At 63.5% G+C, this 15,311-nt stretch overlaps 1 protein-coding gene across 1 annotated transcript; it reads right to left on the bottom strand.

Moving 5' to 3' along the window:
- Positions 1-2,491: 2,491 nt before the first annotated feature.
- On the bottom strand, positions 2,492-7,925 carry LOC116490894 (motor neuron and pancreas homeobox protein 1-like). The gene is made up of 3 exons (XM_032190505.1): positions 7,499-7,925; positions 3,028-3,188; positions 2,492-2,809 (listed from the first exon to the last, which is right to left on the bottom strand). Exons 1-3 carry the CDS (start codon positions 7,923-7,925, stop codon positions 2,492-2,494), a joined length of 906 nt encoding a protein of 301 aa, XP_032046396.1.
- Between the last annotated feature and the right edge of the window lie 7,386 nt (positions 7,926-15,311).

Here is a 15,311-nt window from a genome sequence, read left to right as displayed (position 1 = left end):
CCTGATCCCAATCACAATCACAATCCCAATCCTGATCCCAATCCTGATCCCAATCCTGATTCTGATTCCGATCCTAATCTCAGTCCTGACCCTGATCCCAATCCCAATCCTGATCCCAATTCCAATCCCAACCCTGAACCCAGTCCCTATCCTGACCCCAATCCCAATCCCAATCACGACCCCTATCCCAATCCCAATCCTAATCCCAATCCTAATCCCTATCCCAATCGCAATCCCTATCCTGATCCCAATCCCTATCCTGACCCCCATCCCAATTCCTATTCCAATCTCGATCCCAATCCCAATTCCAATCCTGATCCCTACCCCTACCCTGATCCCAATCCCAATCCTGACCCCTACCCCTGATCCCAATCCCGATCCCTCCTCCAACCCCGTTCCCGACCCCGTCCCCCCAATCCCACCCCCTTCCCGTCCCGTCCCACCTCCGCTCCCCGCCCGCGCCGCCCGCCGCGTCCCGGTGCGCTCCCGGTGCGCTCCTGGTGCCGTCCCGGTGCCGTCCCGGTGCGCTCCCGGTGCCGTTGCTGCGGGGACCGCTCGCGGCGTCCCCGGCTCCCGTGGCAACGACGGCGGCCGCCCGGGGCCAGCCCGTGCCGGGGGGCGGCGGGGGCCGCCAGGGGGCAGCAGGAGGACGGGATCCGGGGGCTATGGGGGCAGATATTGGGGCGGGGGGGTGCCCAGGGGACGGGGACGGGAGGATGGGTCCCGGAGGAGGAGGAGCTGGTGGGGCTGGTAGCAGGGGTGCTGAAGAGTTGTGGGGTGGTGGGATGGAGGGGGCGGCTGCGGGGCTCACGGGTGGGGTGCTGTGGGGGCACGGGGTGCAGAAGGCTGGGGAGCACTGGTATAGGGATGGGGGAGCACCCCGATGCGGCCTTGGAGCACCAGTGACCCACATAACGGGTGCCAAAAGTGATGGGGCTGAGGGTGGTGAAGGGACAGGGGGGCACAAGCCCATGGGGTATCCTGGGTACCAGTCCCGTGGGGCAGCACCGCCACCGTGGGTCACCCCTACATCCCCCCAGGATGTCCCTCGAGGTGCGGGAGACCCTCGTGTCCCCAGTGGGGACACCCAGACAGCCCCCCAGGTGTTAGCAGCAGCGTGGCACAGAGCGGGGCTGGCAGGAGGAGACGCAGCTTTATGGCATTTCTCTGCCTTTAGGGCGTGAGCCACGCAGTCATAAATCAGCACCCCAACTCCTCCGGCCCCCCCAGCGCTGGCCGAGCGCCTGGCTCCTGCAGAAGCAGCCCCATAAATCTGTTATTTATGTTATTCAGCCACCAAACAAACCCTCCTGTGGCCGCCGAGGGCCTGCGCGCGACAAACGCCTGCCATCCATCACTTTAATGGCTCTACTCTGGAAATTAAACCTGTCAGCGCCCCTCAAGGTGAACGGTCCCAAGTCTGTGACATCCCTCAGCTCCCCTCCTCCTTCCCAGCTCGCCCTCATCTCCCCTGTCCCTCTCTACCCCTGCCATCCCAGCTCGCCCCCTCCCCACGGTGCCCACCTCCACCCATATCCCTCCGTGCTCCCCTGGGCAGTTTTGGGGTCCGGGCACTCCCCGAAGGGTCCCACGGTGCCTGGGGCTGTGCTGTCTAGGGACAGGGGAACCCATGCACCCAGGGGAAGCTGCTGAGCTGCCAGCAGCCACTGCGGGTCACTGTCCCCCCGTGTAGGATTTATCCAACATCCACCCGCTGTCCGGTCCCACATTCCTCTTTCCCTTCATCTCCATCCCTCCCCATCCCTCTGTCCCAGCCGTGCCTCTCCACACGCATCCCTGTCCCCGCTGTCCCCAAGCCCATGGTGCTTGGGGATCAGCCCTAAGGGGTGGCAGCAGGACACGGGGTAGGGGCAGCCCAGCCCACCCCACTTGTGCAGCCCCATAATGTGATGGGGTGGCACAGCAGCCCCTGGGGAAGCCCAGAAAGGGTGCAGAAACCTTGGGAAATTTGTGTATATAGGTGGAGGGAAGTGTATATATGTATATATGGACACACACAGATATATAGGGTCTGCAAGGACCCTCCAACATACTGAGGACCAGGGGAGCCAGCTCACTTTGGGGTCACAGCCTAAGCCTAGGGCTCCTGAGGAGGCAGGTGGCAGGGGGTGGCTGTTGTCACCCCACTCCTAGGGGCTGATCTGAGCCCCCCAGGGATGCTAGAGCCACAGGAGGGGGCACACACCCTGAGCACCCCTCCTTATCCCCCCAGTGCCCCAGGTATGGGGGCAGCGGCAGGGCAGAGCCCCTGTCCCCTAAGGAAGAGCAGAGGCATGGGGATAACAGCTTTATAGGGGCGGGGTGTGGGGACTCCCCCAGATACACACAGAGGAATAATTACGAGTTAAATAGGATCCAAACACACATAAGTTAAAGCGGGGGGCAGGCTCCCCACGGCCCCCCTGCCCCACATGGGCACAGTCTGTGGCTGCCAGCAAAGAGGCCCCCGACGCCTCAGCCCGGCCCCTCTTCACAACACGGAGCCCATCTTCCTCTCCGCGGCGCCCAGTTCTTCATCCTCCTCTTCCTCATCCTCCTCTCCCCCCGAGCAGGAGGAGTCGGGGCCGTAGCCCAGCTCGGCGGCGCTGCGGTGCAGGAAGCCCGAGCCAGGGCTGCACCCCACAAACTCGGGGCCCTCGCCCGCCTGTCCCTGGGGCTCTCCGGGCAGCAGCTTCTCGCAGGCTTTGCCGAGCCCCCGCGGCTTCTCGGCCTCCGCCGTGGCCCCCTGCTCCTTGGCTTTGCGGCTCCGCTTCCACTTCATCCGCCGGTTCTGGAACCAGATCTTCACCTGCCCACGAGGAGAGCGCCCGTGTCACCGGGGCCACGGGCACCCAGCCCTGTGCGGCTGTGCCCCCCTTGCCCCATCCCGTCCCCACTCCCCCCACCACCTTCCCTGTGCCACAGAACCCCCTAGGCTCCCATTTTTGCAGGCATCACCCCAAATTCCCACCCCCATGTCCCCAGCAGCCACCCATTCCCCCCTCCATCCCCCCAGGGCCACGGTACCTGCGTCTCGGTGAGCATCAGCGACGTGGCCACCTCGAAGCGCTTGGGCCTGGAGAGGTACTTGTTGAGCTTGAACTGGTTCTCCAGCTCCAGGAGCTGCTGGCTGGTGAAGGCCGTGCGGGGCCGGCGGCACTTCCCCATCAAGCCGGCCTGCGGGGTGGCTGCGGGACAGACAGCGGGACGGGGATGGGGTCGGGGGAGCAGCGGCGATGGGGGCACCCCCTTGGCGAGCCCGGCGCGAGGAGGAAGGCGAGCGCCTCTTCCATCGCCTCCCGCCCCAATAATGGCTTTATTGCCCGGCGAGATACGTTATCGGGCCTCGGTGTGCAACTGGGATCAGCCCTGGGACTGGAATTAAAGCTCCTTTTATTGCCGGGACACGCAGGTGTCTGCCCAACCGCCGAGGGCTGCGGCGCAAGGCTCCGTGCGCCCCGCGCAGGGCTGATAGCTGAACCCTCAGCCCGAGCAGGAGGCTGGGGAACAAAGGGGCCTTTGAGAGGCCGGCGTGGGGTGGCTCCCGCGCCGTGTTTGATCCCTGCTTATCTCCTCTCCGCTCACTTTATTGTCCCCCCCTCCAGGGTTTGGCTTTTACTGCTTCTCCCGGCACCGCAGCGGCAATCAAACCCAGAGGTTTGCAGCCGGGAGTAAAGGGTTGGAGCGGCGCAGGGGGGGCATTAACGGGAAAGGTCCTCGCCACGTCCCATGGCACTGCTGCAGAGCCCCCGTTCTCCCTCCACCAGCTCATCGGCAACCCAGGCATCAGCTCAGAAAACTCCTGCCCGGCTGGGCACAGGGACACCCGTGGGTTTGGGATGGCTGTCAGAGGGGGATCCATCTCCAAAACACCTCTGCTTCCTCAGCAGGTGGCCAGCAGCACCCAGCCGAGCACGGCGGGTGAGGGTCAGTGCCCTCCTCGCGGGGCACGGGGCAGCAGCAGCCGCGTTATCTCCTCAGATTCCAGCTTTGATCCCGACCTGCCCATCTCCCGAGGTGTCCACCGAGCCCTGCACAAACAGGGCGGTGACGCACGGCGCAGGAATTTATGAAGGGGGCATTAACTGAGCGCCATCCAGGTCGGATCCCGGGTACCTGGGTGCTGGGTGGGACGGGTCAAACAGGCAGATGTAGGGCCGGGCTGGGGCTCTGCAAACTTCTTTCTTGTGTGATGAGCAGGGGGTGTGATGAGGGAGGACCCCCCTCCTGCACCCGCAGAGCCGCGGTGCCAGATCCACCTCACAGCCTCTGGCCATTTAAACGGGGGACTGGTTAGAGGGATGCTGTGCCGATGGCGCTGACGTGCACCCAGGGCAATATTTCCTTCTAATAAGTGTTAGAGGGAAGACAGCTCAGCTCTGCAGCTGTGGATGGGTCTCTGCAGACCCTCAGCAGAGGCACGGGATGGAACAGACCCAGAAAGGGCCCCTTCTGCCAAGGAAAGGGTCGTGGAGCTGGCTTCTCCCACCCCAACATGGAGAGTCTTGGGCTCACCCCCTGAGCCCATGCCCTGGGAAGCACAGAAATCCTCCAGACCTCCCCAAAAGGCTCCTCTGTGCTGCCTCCTGCAAGGCCAGATGTGGGGAGAGCAGAGGCACAGAAAGGAGCCCTGACCCCAAAAGCAGAGTGAGTTCTGTCTGCTCGGGTTCAGGGGATGCTGACGGGCAGCTTGCTTTAGCAGCACCCCCAAAAGGGACTCGCTCTCCACAATATAAGACACTGAGGACAGCTTGGTCAGGCAAGAAAAGAACAGAAATTTTGTCCAAACCCAGACCAATCTAAATGGGATGTAGACCAAACGATTACCCAGCCGAGCTGTGAGCACTTCTCCACCACCACCTCCACCCCACAGAAAGGGCAACCCGTCAGGAAGGCTCTCCCCCTTACCCAGCTCCTGCCTCAGCATCGTGCCTTTGCTTGACAAAGGGTTTCCTACCTGCCCGTACATCTCCTGCGGGATCACAGCTCATCTCGGTATCCCTTCAGCATGGCCAGGACCCTCTGATGGGTGCCTGGTGTTTGGCTACAAAAATCAACGAATATTTTGGCTGGCCTGGAGCTGAGAAAGCCCCCGACTCCATGGCCAGGAGCTGTACAGGACAGCTGCCTCCCGGATAATTAGATAAAGCTTATAAAGAATTATTAGCTTATTCGATACAGTTCCGTCTACTTGATAACGAGCCTAATCCGAGGTTGATATTAACCCACTTGGTTTTAATTTGGTTTGTTTAGCTATAGCTCGCTTGGCTTCGTGGGCTAGCAGATAAAGGAGAGGAAATTAGCTGGAGGTGCTTCTCCAGATGGCAGGGCTGGCAGGAGGAGAGGGGGTCCCAGGGCCAGGGGTCTGCCAGCAGCCCCACTGCTCTCCGTGGGACAGCACGGGTAAGGGACCTTCCGAAATCTTCCACCCCCTGGTTTCCTCCATCGCTGGCTCCCAATTGCTGTTTCCCAGCCCGTGCTTTCTGCCAATGCCAGACCACTGTGAATATGAGAGCCTCAGAAGGCACCGGCCAGGAGCCCCTAGAAAGGCACCCGAGCACCAGGTCCCCCGCAGGGAGCCCTGTGCTCCTCCCGAGAGCCTCGCCACAGCTCCCACCCTGCAGCTGCGCATCGCCACGCTCTGCTCCTACAGCTGCCTGCTCTGCTCTCAGCTCCCAGCACCCTGCTGCATTTCCACGCCGCGAATAAATCCCGTAAATACCGATGCAGGCAGCACCCCGCTGCCAAACGCTCTCCCCGAGCAGTTCAGGAGGGCAGCCGCTGCTCGCAGCGAGTCCGAGCCCCCAGGACAGGGACCCATGTGGCTGTGGCGAGGACATGCCTGCTCCTTGCACCTTCCCTGCCTGCCCTCTCACTCCGCATTGCAGCAGAGGCACCCAGGCGCTGGCTGCCTCTCCTCTGAGGCCGATGGTGAGGAAGGCACCCTTGCATGCAGCAGCGTTTTTCAGAGCAGCCCAGCACCCAGACCTGCTCCGTGCAGGTGCCCACTGCCTCAAGACACCCCCAGCACCCTGCCTTCCCCTACAACAAGGGCGGGTGAGAGCAGAGCCTGCTGCTTCATTCAGGGGCTGTCCCTCTCCTTCCACCACCACCCTGACCATCCCGCAGAGACCAGACCACGCAGAGCCTGCAGAACACCTCTACACTCAAAGCCAAGGCAGGAATTCATGATTTGGCTCTAGGATCTCCCACAAATACATCAGAAGGGTGATCTCCCCCTAGGGTGCTCCAGAACAAGCCCTGGGAGGCTTTCAGACACATCTCTCCCAGCTGCCTGCCCAGTGCCCAGAAAAAAAATCACCAGCAGCACAGAAACTTGTCCTCACGCACCCTGGAAACTTCATCCAGGCAGTTCTGTGTGTCCATCCGTCCAGGCTGGGCGATGTGACAGGGACACACGGACCACAGGCAGCCCAAGAGCCCTATGCCAACAGCAGGAGGCTCCTGCCCAGCTCACCATCCTCTTCATCAGGGTGAGGAAGGGCTGTGCAGGCAGCATGCCCTAGGCAGGACGCAGATGTCCCCTCCTGTCCCTGCAGACCCTCCCCACGGCCCCCATCCCCACACAACAGCCAGCACGCTGGGGCAAAAATCTAGCAAGTGGTGGTGGTGACCACGAGGAGAAGTCAACCTGCGGTTGAATCTTGCAGCAAGCCCCCAAGAGGACGAGCTGGAGACACCCTCGAGAACCCAAATGATCCCAAGGGGCTGGAGATGAACGAGCTGGTGCAGAATGAGGGCCTGAGAGCAGAGCCTACACAGCAGCGGGCACAAACCCGTCCACGTTACCCCAGCCAGAAGCCAAGCTCGGAGGCGTGCTCTGCACCCCGAGGTGCCCCCACCACCACTTTGCAGCTGGACCCCAAACCCACAGCCCCAGGGAGAGCCAGGGAAAAGGGAGAGCAGCCGAGGGAGGGGAACAGCCCCTTGTGCCTCAGCCTGCCCACGTGTAACTTAGCGAGGGAGCGCAGGAGGGGCTGATTTACGCTCATTCTCCACTTGTGCATTATTATTCGTTTCCAGCAGCCCGGGGTGGTTTATTTTCGTTTCCGGGTGCCGGTCCCGCTCCCCGTTTCTTTCTTTTCGTTTCCTTCCCGCAGCGGCAGGGCGCAACGAGCCTGCAGCAGCCGTGCGGTGCCGGCGGCTGGGGGGGGGGGCGCAAGCAGAGACCCCCCCGGGGGCAGCTCCGGGGCCGGCATCCCCCTTCCGTGCCGCCCTACAGCCCCAAGCTGGGGCAGGGCCGGCAATGGGGCCAGATTCCCCCCCCTCCGCATCCCGGGACCCCACTACGGGGGTCTCAGCGCTGCGGGTGCGACCCCGCAAAGGGCTCCCCGCAATGGGGAGCGGGGTCGGGCACAGCAAAAACCCCGCAGTAGGGCCGGCCCCGTGGGTTCCCGACCTCCGACGGGGCGACACCGGTGAGACCCCCCAGCCCCGAGGTTTTGGGGAGGCGGGGGGGCTGTCCAGGATCCCTTACCGTGGAAGTCGGAGAGCCTCGGCACCAGCATCCCGGCTCGGATCCAGTGCTCCAGCGGCAAGGAGCCGGCCACGGCCGCCTTCAGGTGCTCCGCGCCGGGCGGCGGCAGGTGGGGGAAGCCGGTGTAGGCGAAAGCGGGGTGCTGGCCCCCCAGGGCCGGCAGCGGGTACACGGCGGGGGGGTAAAGAGCCGGCAGGGCGCCGAGCCCGGGGCCGGGGAGATGCAGCAAGCCGGGCTTGGGGACGAAACCGGCCGGGGCGAGGGGCGCAGAGAGCTGGGGAGCCCTCGGCGAGGGGGTGTCGGTGCGCCCGGGGGGCCCGGGGCTCCCCGCGGGGCTGAGCCCCGGCGGAGACGCGCTCCTCGGCGGCTCTTCAGCCAGGAGCGCCTCGATGCTGAAGTTTTGGGATTTCTCCATGGGTTTGTGCATGGCGGGCCCCCCCTGGGCACGGCACGGCTCGCCTGCCAGGGCAGCGCCCGGCCGGGCAGCCCCGGGCCAGCCCCGGCACCGGCGGGCATCCACCCCCGGGCCCCCGCTCCGCTCCGCGGGGCTGCCCTCGGGGGCAGCCCTCCTCTCCGCTCCTCCTCCTCCCGGGCACTCGCTCTCCCCTGGCCACCGGGGGGGCTTTTTGAACCCCCCCTCCACCTGCCCCAGCTCCCCATTGGCTCCGCGCCGGCCCCCCCGCCCCGCCGGCCCGGCCTCCCTCCCGGCTGGCCTCCAGCCTCCGGTGTCCTCAGCCTCCGGCACGGCGCTGTGGGACCCCGGGGGGGCCCGATCCGGAGGCTTCTGCGCCTCCCCGGCCTCGTAAGCTCCGTGCCCAGGGGGTCCCCAAGCTGCAGGGCTCGGTTTCCCCGGAGGACACGGATTTGCTCAGATGGGGTGAGACTTGAGGGGCTTCAGTGCATGAACCCACAGCCCTGAGGGGCTCTGCCCTGGGCACCTCAGGGCTGGGAAGGCAGGAGCAGTGCTCCGTGTCCCCCTGCTATTTCCCATTGCCCCCCTCTGGGACAGGGAGAGCCGTGGAGCTGAGCTGGCCGCACGCGGCGTCCCCCTCCCTGCATCACCCACAGCCATCCGAGGTGCCAACAGGGCAGGCAGGGAGGTTTTTACTCATTTGCCCGGTCTTTGCTCTTCCAGGCAAGAGACAGCATGAAAAGCACCACCAGGAACAGACAGAGAGGAGAGCCCCGGCTGTTCTGGGAGATGGGGGTGAGCTGGAGCAGGGCTACTGCAGCTCCACTGCCTTTGGGACGAGGCAGAGCACCAGGGAGCAGGTCTGTGCTGGTCTGTGCCCAGGTCCTACCTTTTGTCATGCTGATGCAGCGAGACAAGCCTCTGATACTGCCCAGCAATGGGTCCTGCTCTTTGGAAGGCAACTGAGGCCGCTACCACAGCCCTGCTTGAGGATTATCGGAGCCAAAGGGAGCTCCCAGCCCAGTGTTTCCTTCCCCTTCACCATTTCTACCCTTGCTGGATTTCCTGAGATTTTAGAGCAAGGGTCCGCTCCCCGGTATCCCTCATCCCTCAGAGGCTCGGAGCAGACACGCAGGGAAGGAAGGGCAAGGCAGGAGCACACACGGGACTTTCCCCAGCCTCCTGTGCCCGGCAGCCCCAGGGGTTTCCCTTCCTTGAGCCCATCCAGCCTGGCCTGGAGCCCACTGAGCTCCCTGCACCCACAGCACCGGGGTCCAAAGGTCCCCTATAGGGGGATAATTTCCTCCTTCCTTCACCTGGAGCTTACTCCACCCGTTGAGCAGCCCCAAATCTTTGGATGGGGACGGACACCCGACAGCCCTTCTCCAGCTGCCTCCCTGCGAGGGCAGGAATCAGCCCCACGACCAGCCCAGGTCAGCAGCAAGCAGGGCCGTTTAATTCCCAATAAGAAGAGAAATCTAGGAGGAAAATAGAGGGAGTTCCCTCCTCCAGGAGAGTCCAACCCAGATGCTGGGGCCCCGCAAGAGATGCGCCCGGGGCAGGAGCACCCAGCAGGCAGGGATGAGAGCAGAGCCCAGGAGGTGGCCAGCAGAAGGGGCGGGATGCGGGCGGTGATAGATGCCAGGGTGCTGATGAGTTCACAGTCTTCGGGGTCATTAATCAGATCAGAGCTGGATTAAGGTGTCCGAGGTCTGATTAGCTTCATTTCCAGCCCCAGGAAGGAGGGAACTTGCTTTCCCATCCATCAGGGCCCTCCGGTGACAGCTCACCTGGCTGCTAACTAGATCTGGGGATTGCAAGAAGCGAGCGTGGCTGGGGCCTGCTCCCTTACCTCTGCCCGTTGCAGAAGGGGCTGCACACGGGAGAAAACACAACCCTGAGCATCAGCCGAAGGCCACAGCCCCCAGGATATCAGCCAGGGAGAGCCTGACCCCGTGCAGGGAGGGTCCTGCAGCCTCGCATCCTTCCCCCGCCAGCTGCCAGCGGTGCCTCCGCGCTCAGCAATGAGCCGTGGAGGGGGACAGGTAGAGTTTGGGAGCACAGCTCAGTTTTACAGCCCCGCCGTTTCCTCGCTGTCACCTTGGGCAGCAACGTAACACCCCTCAGCACCGCCGACTGCCCCGAGATCAAAGCCCAGGGTGCCGAGGAAAGCACACACCCCGATAAAAAGCTGCCGACTGGGACCAGGCTCTCGCTTTCCCAGGCTCAGGTCCTTTTCCCAGGCACCCGACAAAGGCAAGACCCATGCTGAGGCTGTCTTAATTTCCAATTAACCCATCATTTTGGCTGCTGATAGACCGTGCTTTAACACCAAGCCGTTCTGGTGGGTTTGGGCAGTGGCAGGCGTGGGTTTCTACCATCTTGCTCCTACCAAGCTTTGAGTTGCTAAGTCTTGCAGGAGCTTCCCTGTCCCCAGGAGGCTTGCTAAGGATTAACTGCTCCTCCAGCCAGGGCTTTCTGCCTTTGGAAGTGACTCCCCCAGGTTTTTGGGGCCCTAACCATCACCTGCAGCGCCGCAGCCCTGCCCCTCGCAGGCCACCCCTATCTCCGGGCTCTGGGAAGCCACAGGAGGCTGGTGGGGAAGGTAAATAAACTGCCAGCCCCGGGGTGATTTGTGGCAAAATGAACAGCCCCGAAGTCACCTGCGGGTGGCCCGGGGAGATAATGGCTCCTAATCAGCCCCGCAGCGGTGGGAGCCGGGCTCTGCGGGGTCAGACCTGGCACGGCCAGCCCCTGTCCCAGGCTGCTTGGTGGCCGTCCCCTCTGCAGAAAGCACTGGTGTGGCTGTCCGCACGGCCCAGCGCTCCCAGGGCTCCCCAAATCCCTTCAGGTGTCTCCCAGAGATGGCAGGAGCAAGTGCCAGGCGTGCCACCATGTGCGCGCCTGCTCCCAGGCTGTGCCGCGTCGTGTGCCCCCATCCCTGCCTGCACCCCCTTCTGCTTGGGGTCTGCCCATCCTGGGGGTCTCTGAGCCCACCTCAGGCTGCCCAGGGCTTCTCCAGGCTGTGCCCTAAGGGACAGAGAGAGAGAGCCCCACGTCTTGGCTCGGTGAGGAGCTCCGCAGCCCCCTGCCCACCGCGCCCAGCCTCCACGATCCCCCCCATGGTGCCAAGGTACCTGCCCCAAGCGAAGGGGTTAACAGAGCAAACAGCGCGCCGTCCCTCCCCGACAGGCCTCCTGCAGGGATTTCTGAGCTGCTGTTTATTTAGCCAAGCGATTCCTCAAATAAGCAGCCCCGTCTCTGCGGGGACGTGGCAAGGCTGAGCAGAAAAACGTGTTGGCAGCTCCCCTCCCGGAGCAGGGGGACGGCAAACGGGCGCAGGGAGGGCTGCTCGGAGCAGCACGAGCCAGAGCAAGCAGTTGGATCCCAGCAGCCTGGGGATCTCCAGCTCCCGTTTGGCTTCCCAAGGTCCTGAGCTGCTCCCCAAAAGGGCTGGGAAGCGAGGCTGGGCCCTGGGTGCAGGGTGACCCCCCGCACAGCCTCACCTCCTGCTAATGGGCTTTCCATGGAGTCAGCTCCCAGCCCGCTCCCAGGGTGACTGGGTAAATCGGCTGCTCCTCCCAGGACCTTGGGCTCTAATTAATGTCAGCTCATTAACGAGATAACGGCCATTTATTGCCCTGTCTCCCTGGCTGCTGATTAACCCTTTCCCAAGGCGGGGGGGGGGGGGGGTGGCGATGGCATGGGGTGGCAGGAGCTGGCGACGTCCCTGCAGTGACACCCAGGGGTGCCTCGGGAGGAGGGGGGACAAGCAGGACAAGCAGGGCTCTAGGGCTGAGCGAGGAAAGGAAGGGACAAGGTTTGTGTGGGTGTAGGGCAAAGCTCTCCTCCTTTTGGCACAGAAAAGGGTCCGTGGCTACCTTGTGCCCTCCCCCCTAGATGCAAAAGCAGCCCCGGATCCACCTCCCCTGGCACTGCCACCCCACCGGCCCTATAGAGCAGTGGGGCAGGGTGATCCACCCTGGGGAAAGGAGAGCCCAAGGGGGCTGGGGAGGGCACGGTACCCCCTCCCGGGGGGGGGCTCACGCTCTGGTGACATCCATCAGGGTGCGCGGTGGCTCCCTATTAGCGGGAGCAGCGGCTGGTTAATCAGGCTGAGGGCTTCGGCTCGTTAAGCTGACACCTCCGCCGCCAGAGTGAGACATGGGGGCACGCGAGGTGCCACTTATTTATTTTCTTCTTTCCCAGGGAATATATTAAACAAATTAAATTCCTGGAGCGTTGGGTCAGCACCGATCGCTCTGCGCCTGTGCCCGGCACAGTTGCGGGGAGGGTCTGCCGCAGAGCCCGGCCCCCCCAGCCCCTCTGTTCCCCCCGTTTCCCACCCCATTCCCCTTCCCTGGGTGCTGGGAGGAGGTCTTGGAGGAAATGCAGCCCCTGGCTTGGCACAGAAGCTCCTCGGTGCTGCTGCCAGCTGTATTCCTGGCATTTTTTTGGGGAGGGGGGCTGGTGGCGGGGTGGCACCACGACTCCAAGAATGTGGGATTTCGGAGAACCCCGTGCAGCCCCAAAAGTGGTTTCGTGCCTTGACAGCGCTGGATTTGGCTTTGACCTGAGTGGAGCCCTGAGAAGAAGGCTCTTTACCGAACCCCCCCCAGGGTTCAGGTCCCTTTGGGATGACAGCCGCGGGTGGGGGACTTGCCCCCAAATGAGCCATTTGGTGCTTTCTTGGCCATTCGCAGCTCTTTCCTCTGCCGCCACCACTTCCCTCCCCATCCTGGCAGCGCAGCCTGTCCCGTCCCACCCCCTCCCTTTTCGGCATCCTCTTCCCCTCCCAGCTCCCAGCTCCTTTCCACTTCAGTCCTGCTGGGTTTAGGAGCGCTCCCACCTTCCCCTGGCGGAAGGGCGACTCCCTGGAGGTTCGCGAAGAATTAGAAATAATTTAATTTACCTCCCCGTCCGGGCGCTTTGATGAGCTGAAAGGCCCCTTGTCAGGCGGCGAATCCATCTTCCTCCAGCCTTCCAGCAAATTTCATTCCCTAATTAGAAACTCCTGCCCCGGAGCGTGCTGCCACCCCCCCCCCCGGCCCGGCCGCCCCCCGCCATCGTCTCCCCAGCAGCACCATTAGGAAAATAAATCGTCCCCGTAGCCGCATTGTTGTGGCTGGGGGGCCCCGCCGGGAGTTATTGGAGCAGGAGGGAGGGCGGGGGATGCAGAGGGATGATTTATTAAGGAAAAGGGCCCTGAGGAGATCCTTCCTCCTCCCTCGTGCGCGCATACCCGCACACCCCAGCCCGGGGCACCCCGCTGGCAGGAGGTGGCTGTGGGATGCTTGCAGGGCTTCCCGGGGTCGTATCCTACAGGTCCCCAGCTCCCCCAAGCAGCTGTGGGACCGTGCATGGGATAACATCGGTGCCTGCTGCCTGGGGGGACCGCCAGCATCACCCCCCCGGCGCTGCCACCCCATAGCCGGGGCTGCGCCACGGCAGAAGGCTGGGGGGCGAGGGACAGACGGGGGAGGCGGGGATGGGGCTGGGGTCCCCTCTTGTTAACAAGGCCGGGCCCTGTAACCTTTTCAAGGCGCTGAATGGGAGGTGGGAACCTCTCCTCCCCCGATTTGGGGCCGGGGGGGGGTCTTGGCTTGGGTTTAAAGCGCTCAGGCAGGGAGGGGGGACGCGCGCTGCCCCAGATGGGAGCATGTGGGGGGCTTCTCCCGCCGCCGCATGCCCTCCCTCTCCCTCCCGCCCCCCATTCACATGGTAATGGGGACAAATTGATGGAGGGGACATCCATTGTGGTGCCCAGCCCTTCTGCCGGCCACCCACCGGCAGCCCTATCCATCACCACCTCGGGGTGGGACGGGATGGATGGGGTGGGGTGGGATGGGGTGGGATGGGATGGGGGCCCCGGTGGGATGCCCGCCAGGATCGCTGCGCTCTCCACGCGGCTCTATGGGGCAGCTGACAGGGCTTCAGGAGGGCCAAGAGCCCCAAATCTTATTTATGGCTCCTTCCTCTTGATGCCCTGGGGGCAGCCCGGAGCCAGCACCCCGCACTCTCCCCGCTTCCACCCCAAAGCAGCCCGCAGAGCCCTGCGGCAGCCTCATAGCAGGGCAGAGCTCATTTCCCCCATGCCCACAGATACCCTAAAACCCTGGCTCTGGAGACGCCCCCGACACCACGGGACATCCCCAAAGGGCACAACCGGTGCTGTTGGGGGGTGCCTGTCCCCGTCAGCCGGGCTGGTGCTGAGCTGCGAGGGGGCACGGCCGGAGCAGAGCCGAAAGCCCGATGGAAATTTCACTCCATAAAGCGGCTCTCCAAGGCCTGACCCCGCCGCCCCCCCCCCGGGGGACCAATTTGTCCTTCCCTGTAATAAGAACCTAATTAAATTAGCCCAGCCGTTCTCGCCGAGCCCTTAAATTAGCCGCGGTGAGGAGGGCCCTCGCTGACAGCCCGCCGCCCGCTTGCTCGGCGCTCGCCGTGCCATGGGGTCTGGGGAAAGACCCCCCGCTCCCACCCCGCTCTGGGGAGGCTTGGGGATGGGGCAGGGGTGCACGGGGGGGCTGTGTGGGGCACAGGGCTGTGGGGTGAGCTGGAAAGGGGACAGGGCTGGAGGGTGTGAGCACCAGGCTGCTGTGGGGACCCCCGTGTGCCACGTAGTGGGGGGCAGCACTGGGGGCAGGGGTGCTGCGGTGGCTCTCAGCTTGCTCTGCCCTGGGCTGGGGGCTACAGGTTGAAGGCGATGCCCCCCCCCCCCAACCCGAATTTGGCTCCCCCCACAGCAGAGCTCGGAGCAGCCTCCTGGGAGATGAGAGATTTATTGGGCCGTGCCCCCGACCGGGAAAGGTACATCCAGTGAAGAGACAAAAAGACACCTGCCGGCTCGGTGCTCTCTCCTCTCTGGACAGCAATCACCATAAAAAAACCTGTGCTTTAAAATAATCTTTAAATAATTTCTGCTTTTCATTAAAATAACAATAATAATAATAATAAAAAAAAAAATAAGAAATCCCCCACCCCCACCCCCACCAGACAGCTTGCCCGCCCTTCCCGTCCCCACCTTCCCCTGCACGCGCCCTTGATGCCTCCCGGCTATGGTACATAAAAAGAGCAGATAAATAAATAAAGGCGCGTGATGCCGCAGGGGGGGCACCGGTCACAGCCCCCCGGCCCCCTCATCACCCCCACTGCTGGGGAGGCCGAGGCTCTAACGGGGATTTGGGGGGATTTTTTGGGGGGCGCTGGCCAGATCCCCAGCCCGGGTGAGCAGCAATGAGATACCCTGAGGGTTTGGGGTGCCGGGGGGGGGGGGGGGGGGCGGGAGGTCAGGCCAGGCAGGGCTGTGCTCCAGCACCTGGGGGGATTTCTGAGTTTTGGGGTGCAAAAGGTGTGGATTTTGGTTAGTTTGGGTCACGCTGCCCAGCCTTCTGCCCCGGC

Source organism: Aythya fuligula, chromosome 6 (genome assembly GCF_009819795.1).
Source record: "Aythya fuligula isolate bAytFul2 chromosome 6, bAytFul2.pri, whole genome shotgun sequence".
NCBI classification, from domain to species: Eukaryota; Metazoa; Chordata; class Aves; order Anseriformes; family Anatidae; genus Aythya; species Aythya fuligula.
This window is presented reverse-complemented; position numbering and strand designations above follow the sequence as displayed.

Bases quoted from the DNA above. Each gene is read 5' to 3' on its own strand.
- LOC116490894 (XM_032190505.1), bottom strand. From the start codon at position 7,925: ATGCACAAACCCATGGAGAAATCCCAAAACTTCAGCATCGAGGCGCTC. The intron at 3,189-7,498 runs GTAAGGGATCCT...TCTGTCCCGCAG, and splicing joins GAGGCTCTCCGACTTCCACG to CCACCCCGCAGGCCGGCTTG. The intron at 2,810-3,027 runs GTACCGTGGCCC...CCTCGTGGGCAG, and splicing joins TGATGCTCACCGAGACGCAG to GTGAAGATCTGGTTCCAGAA.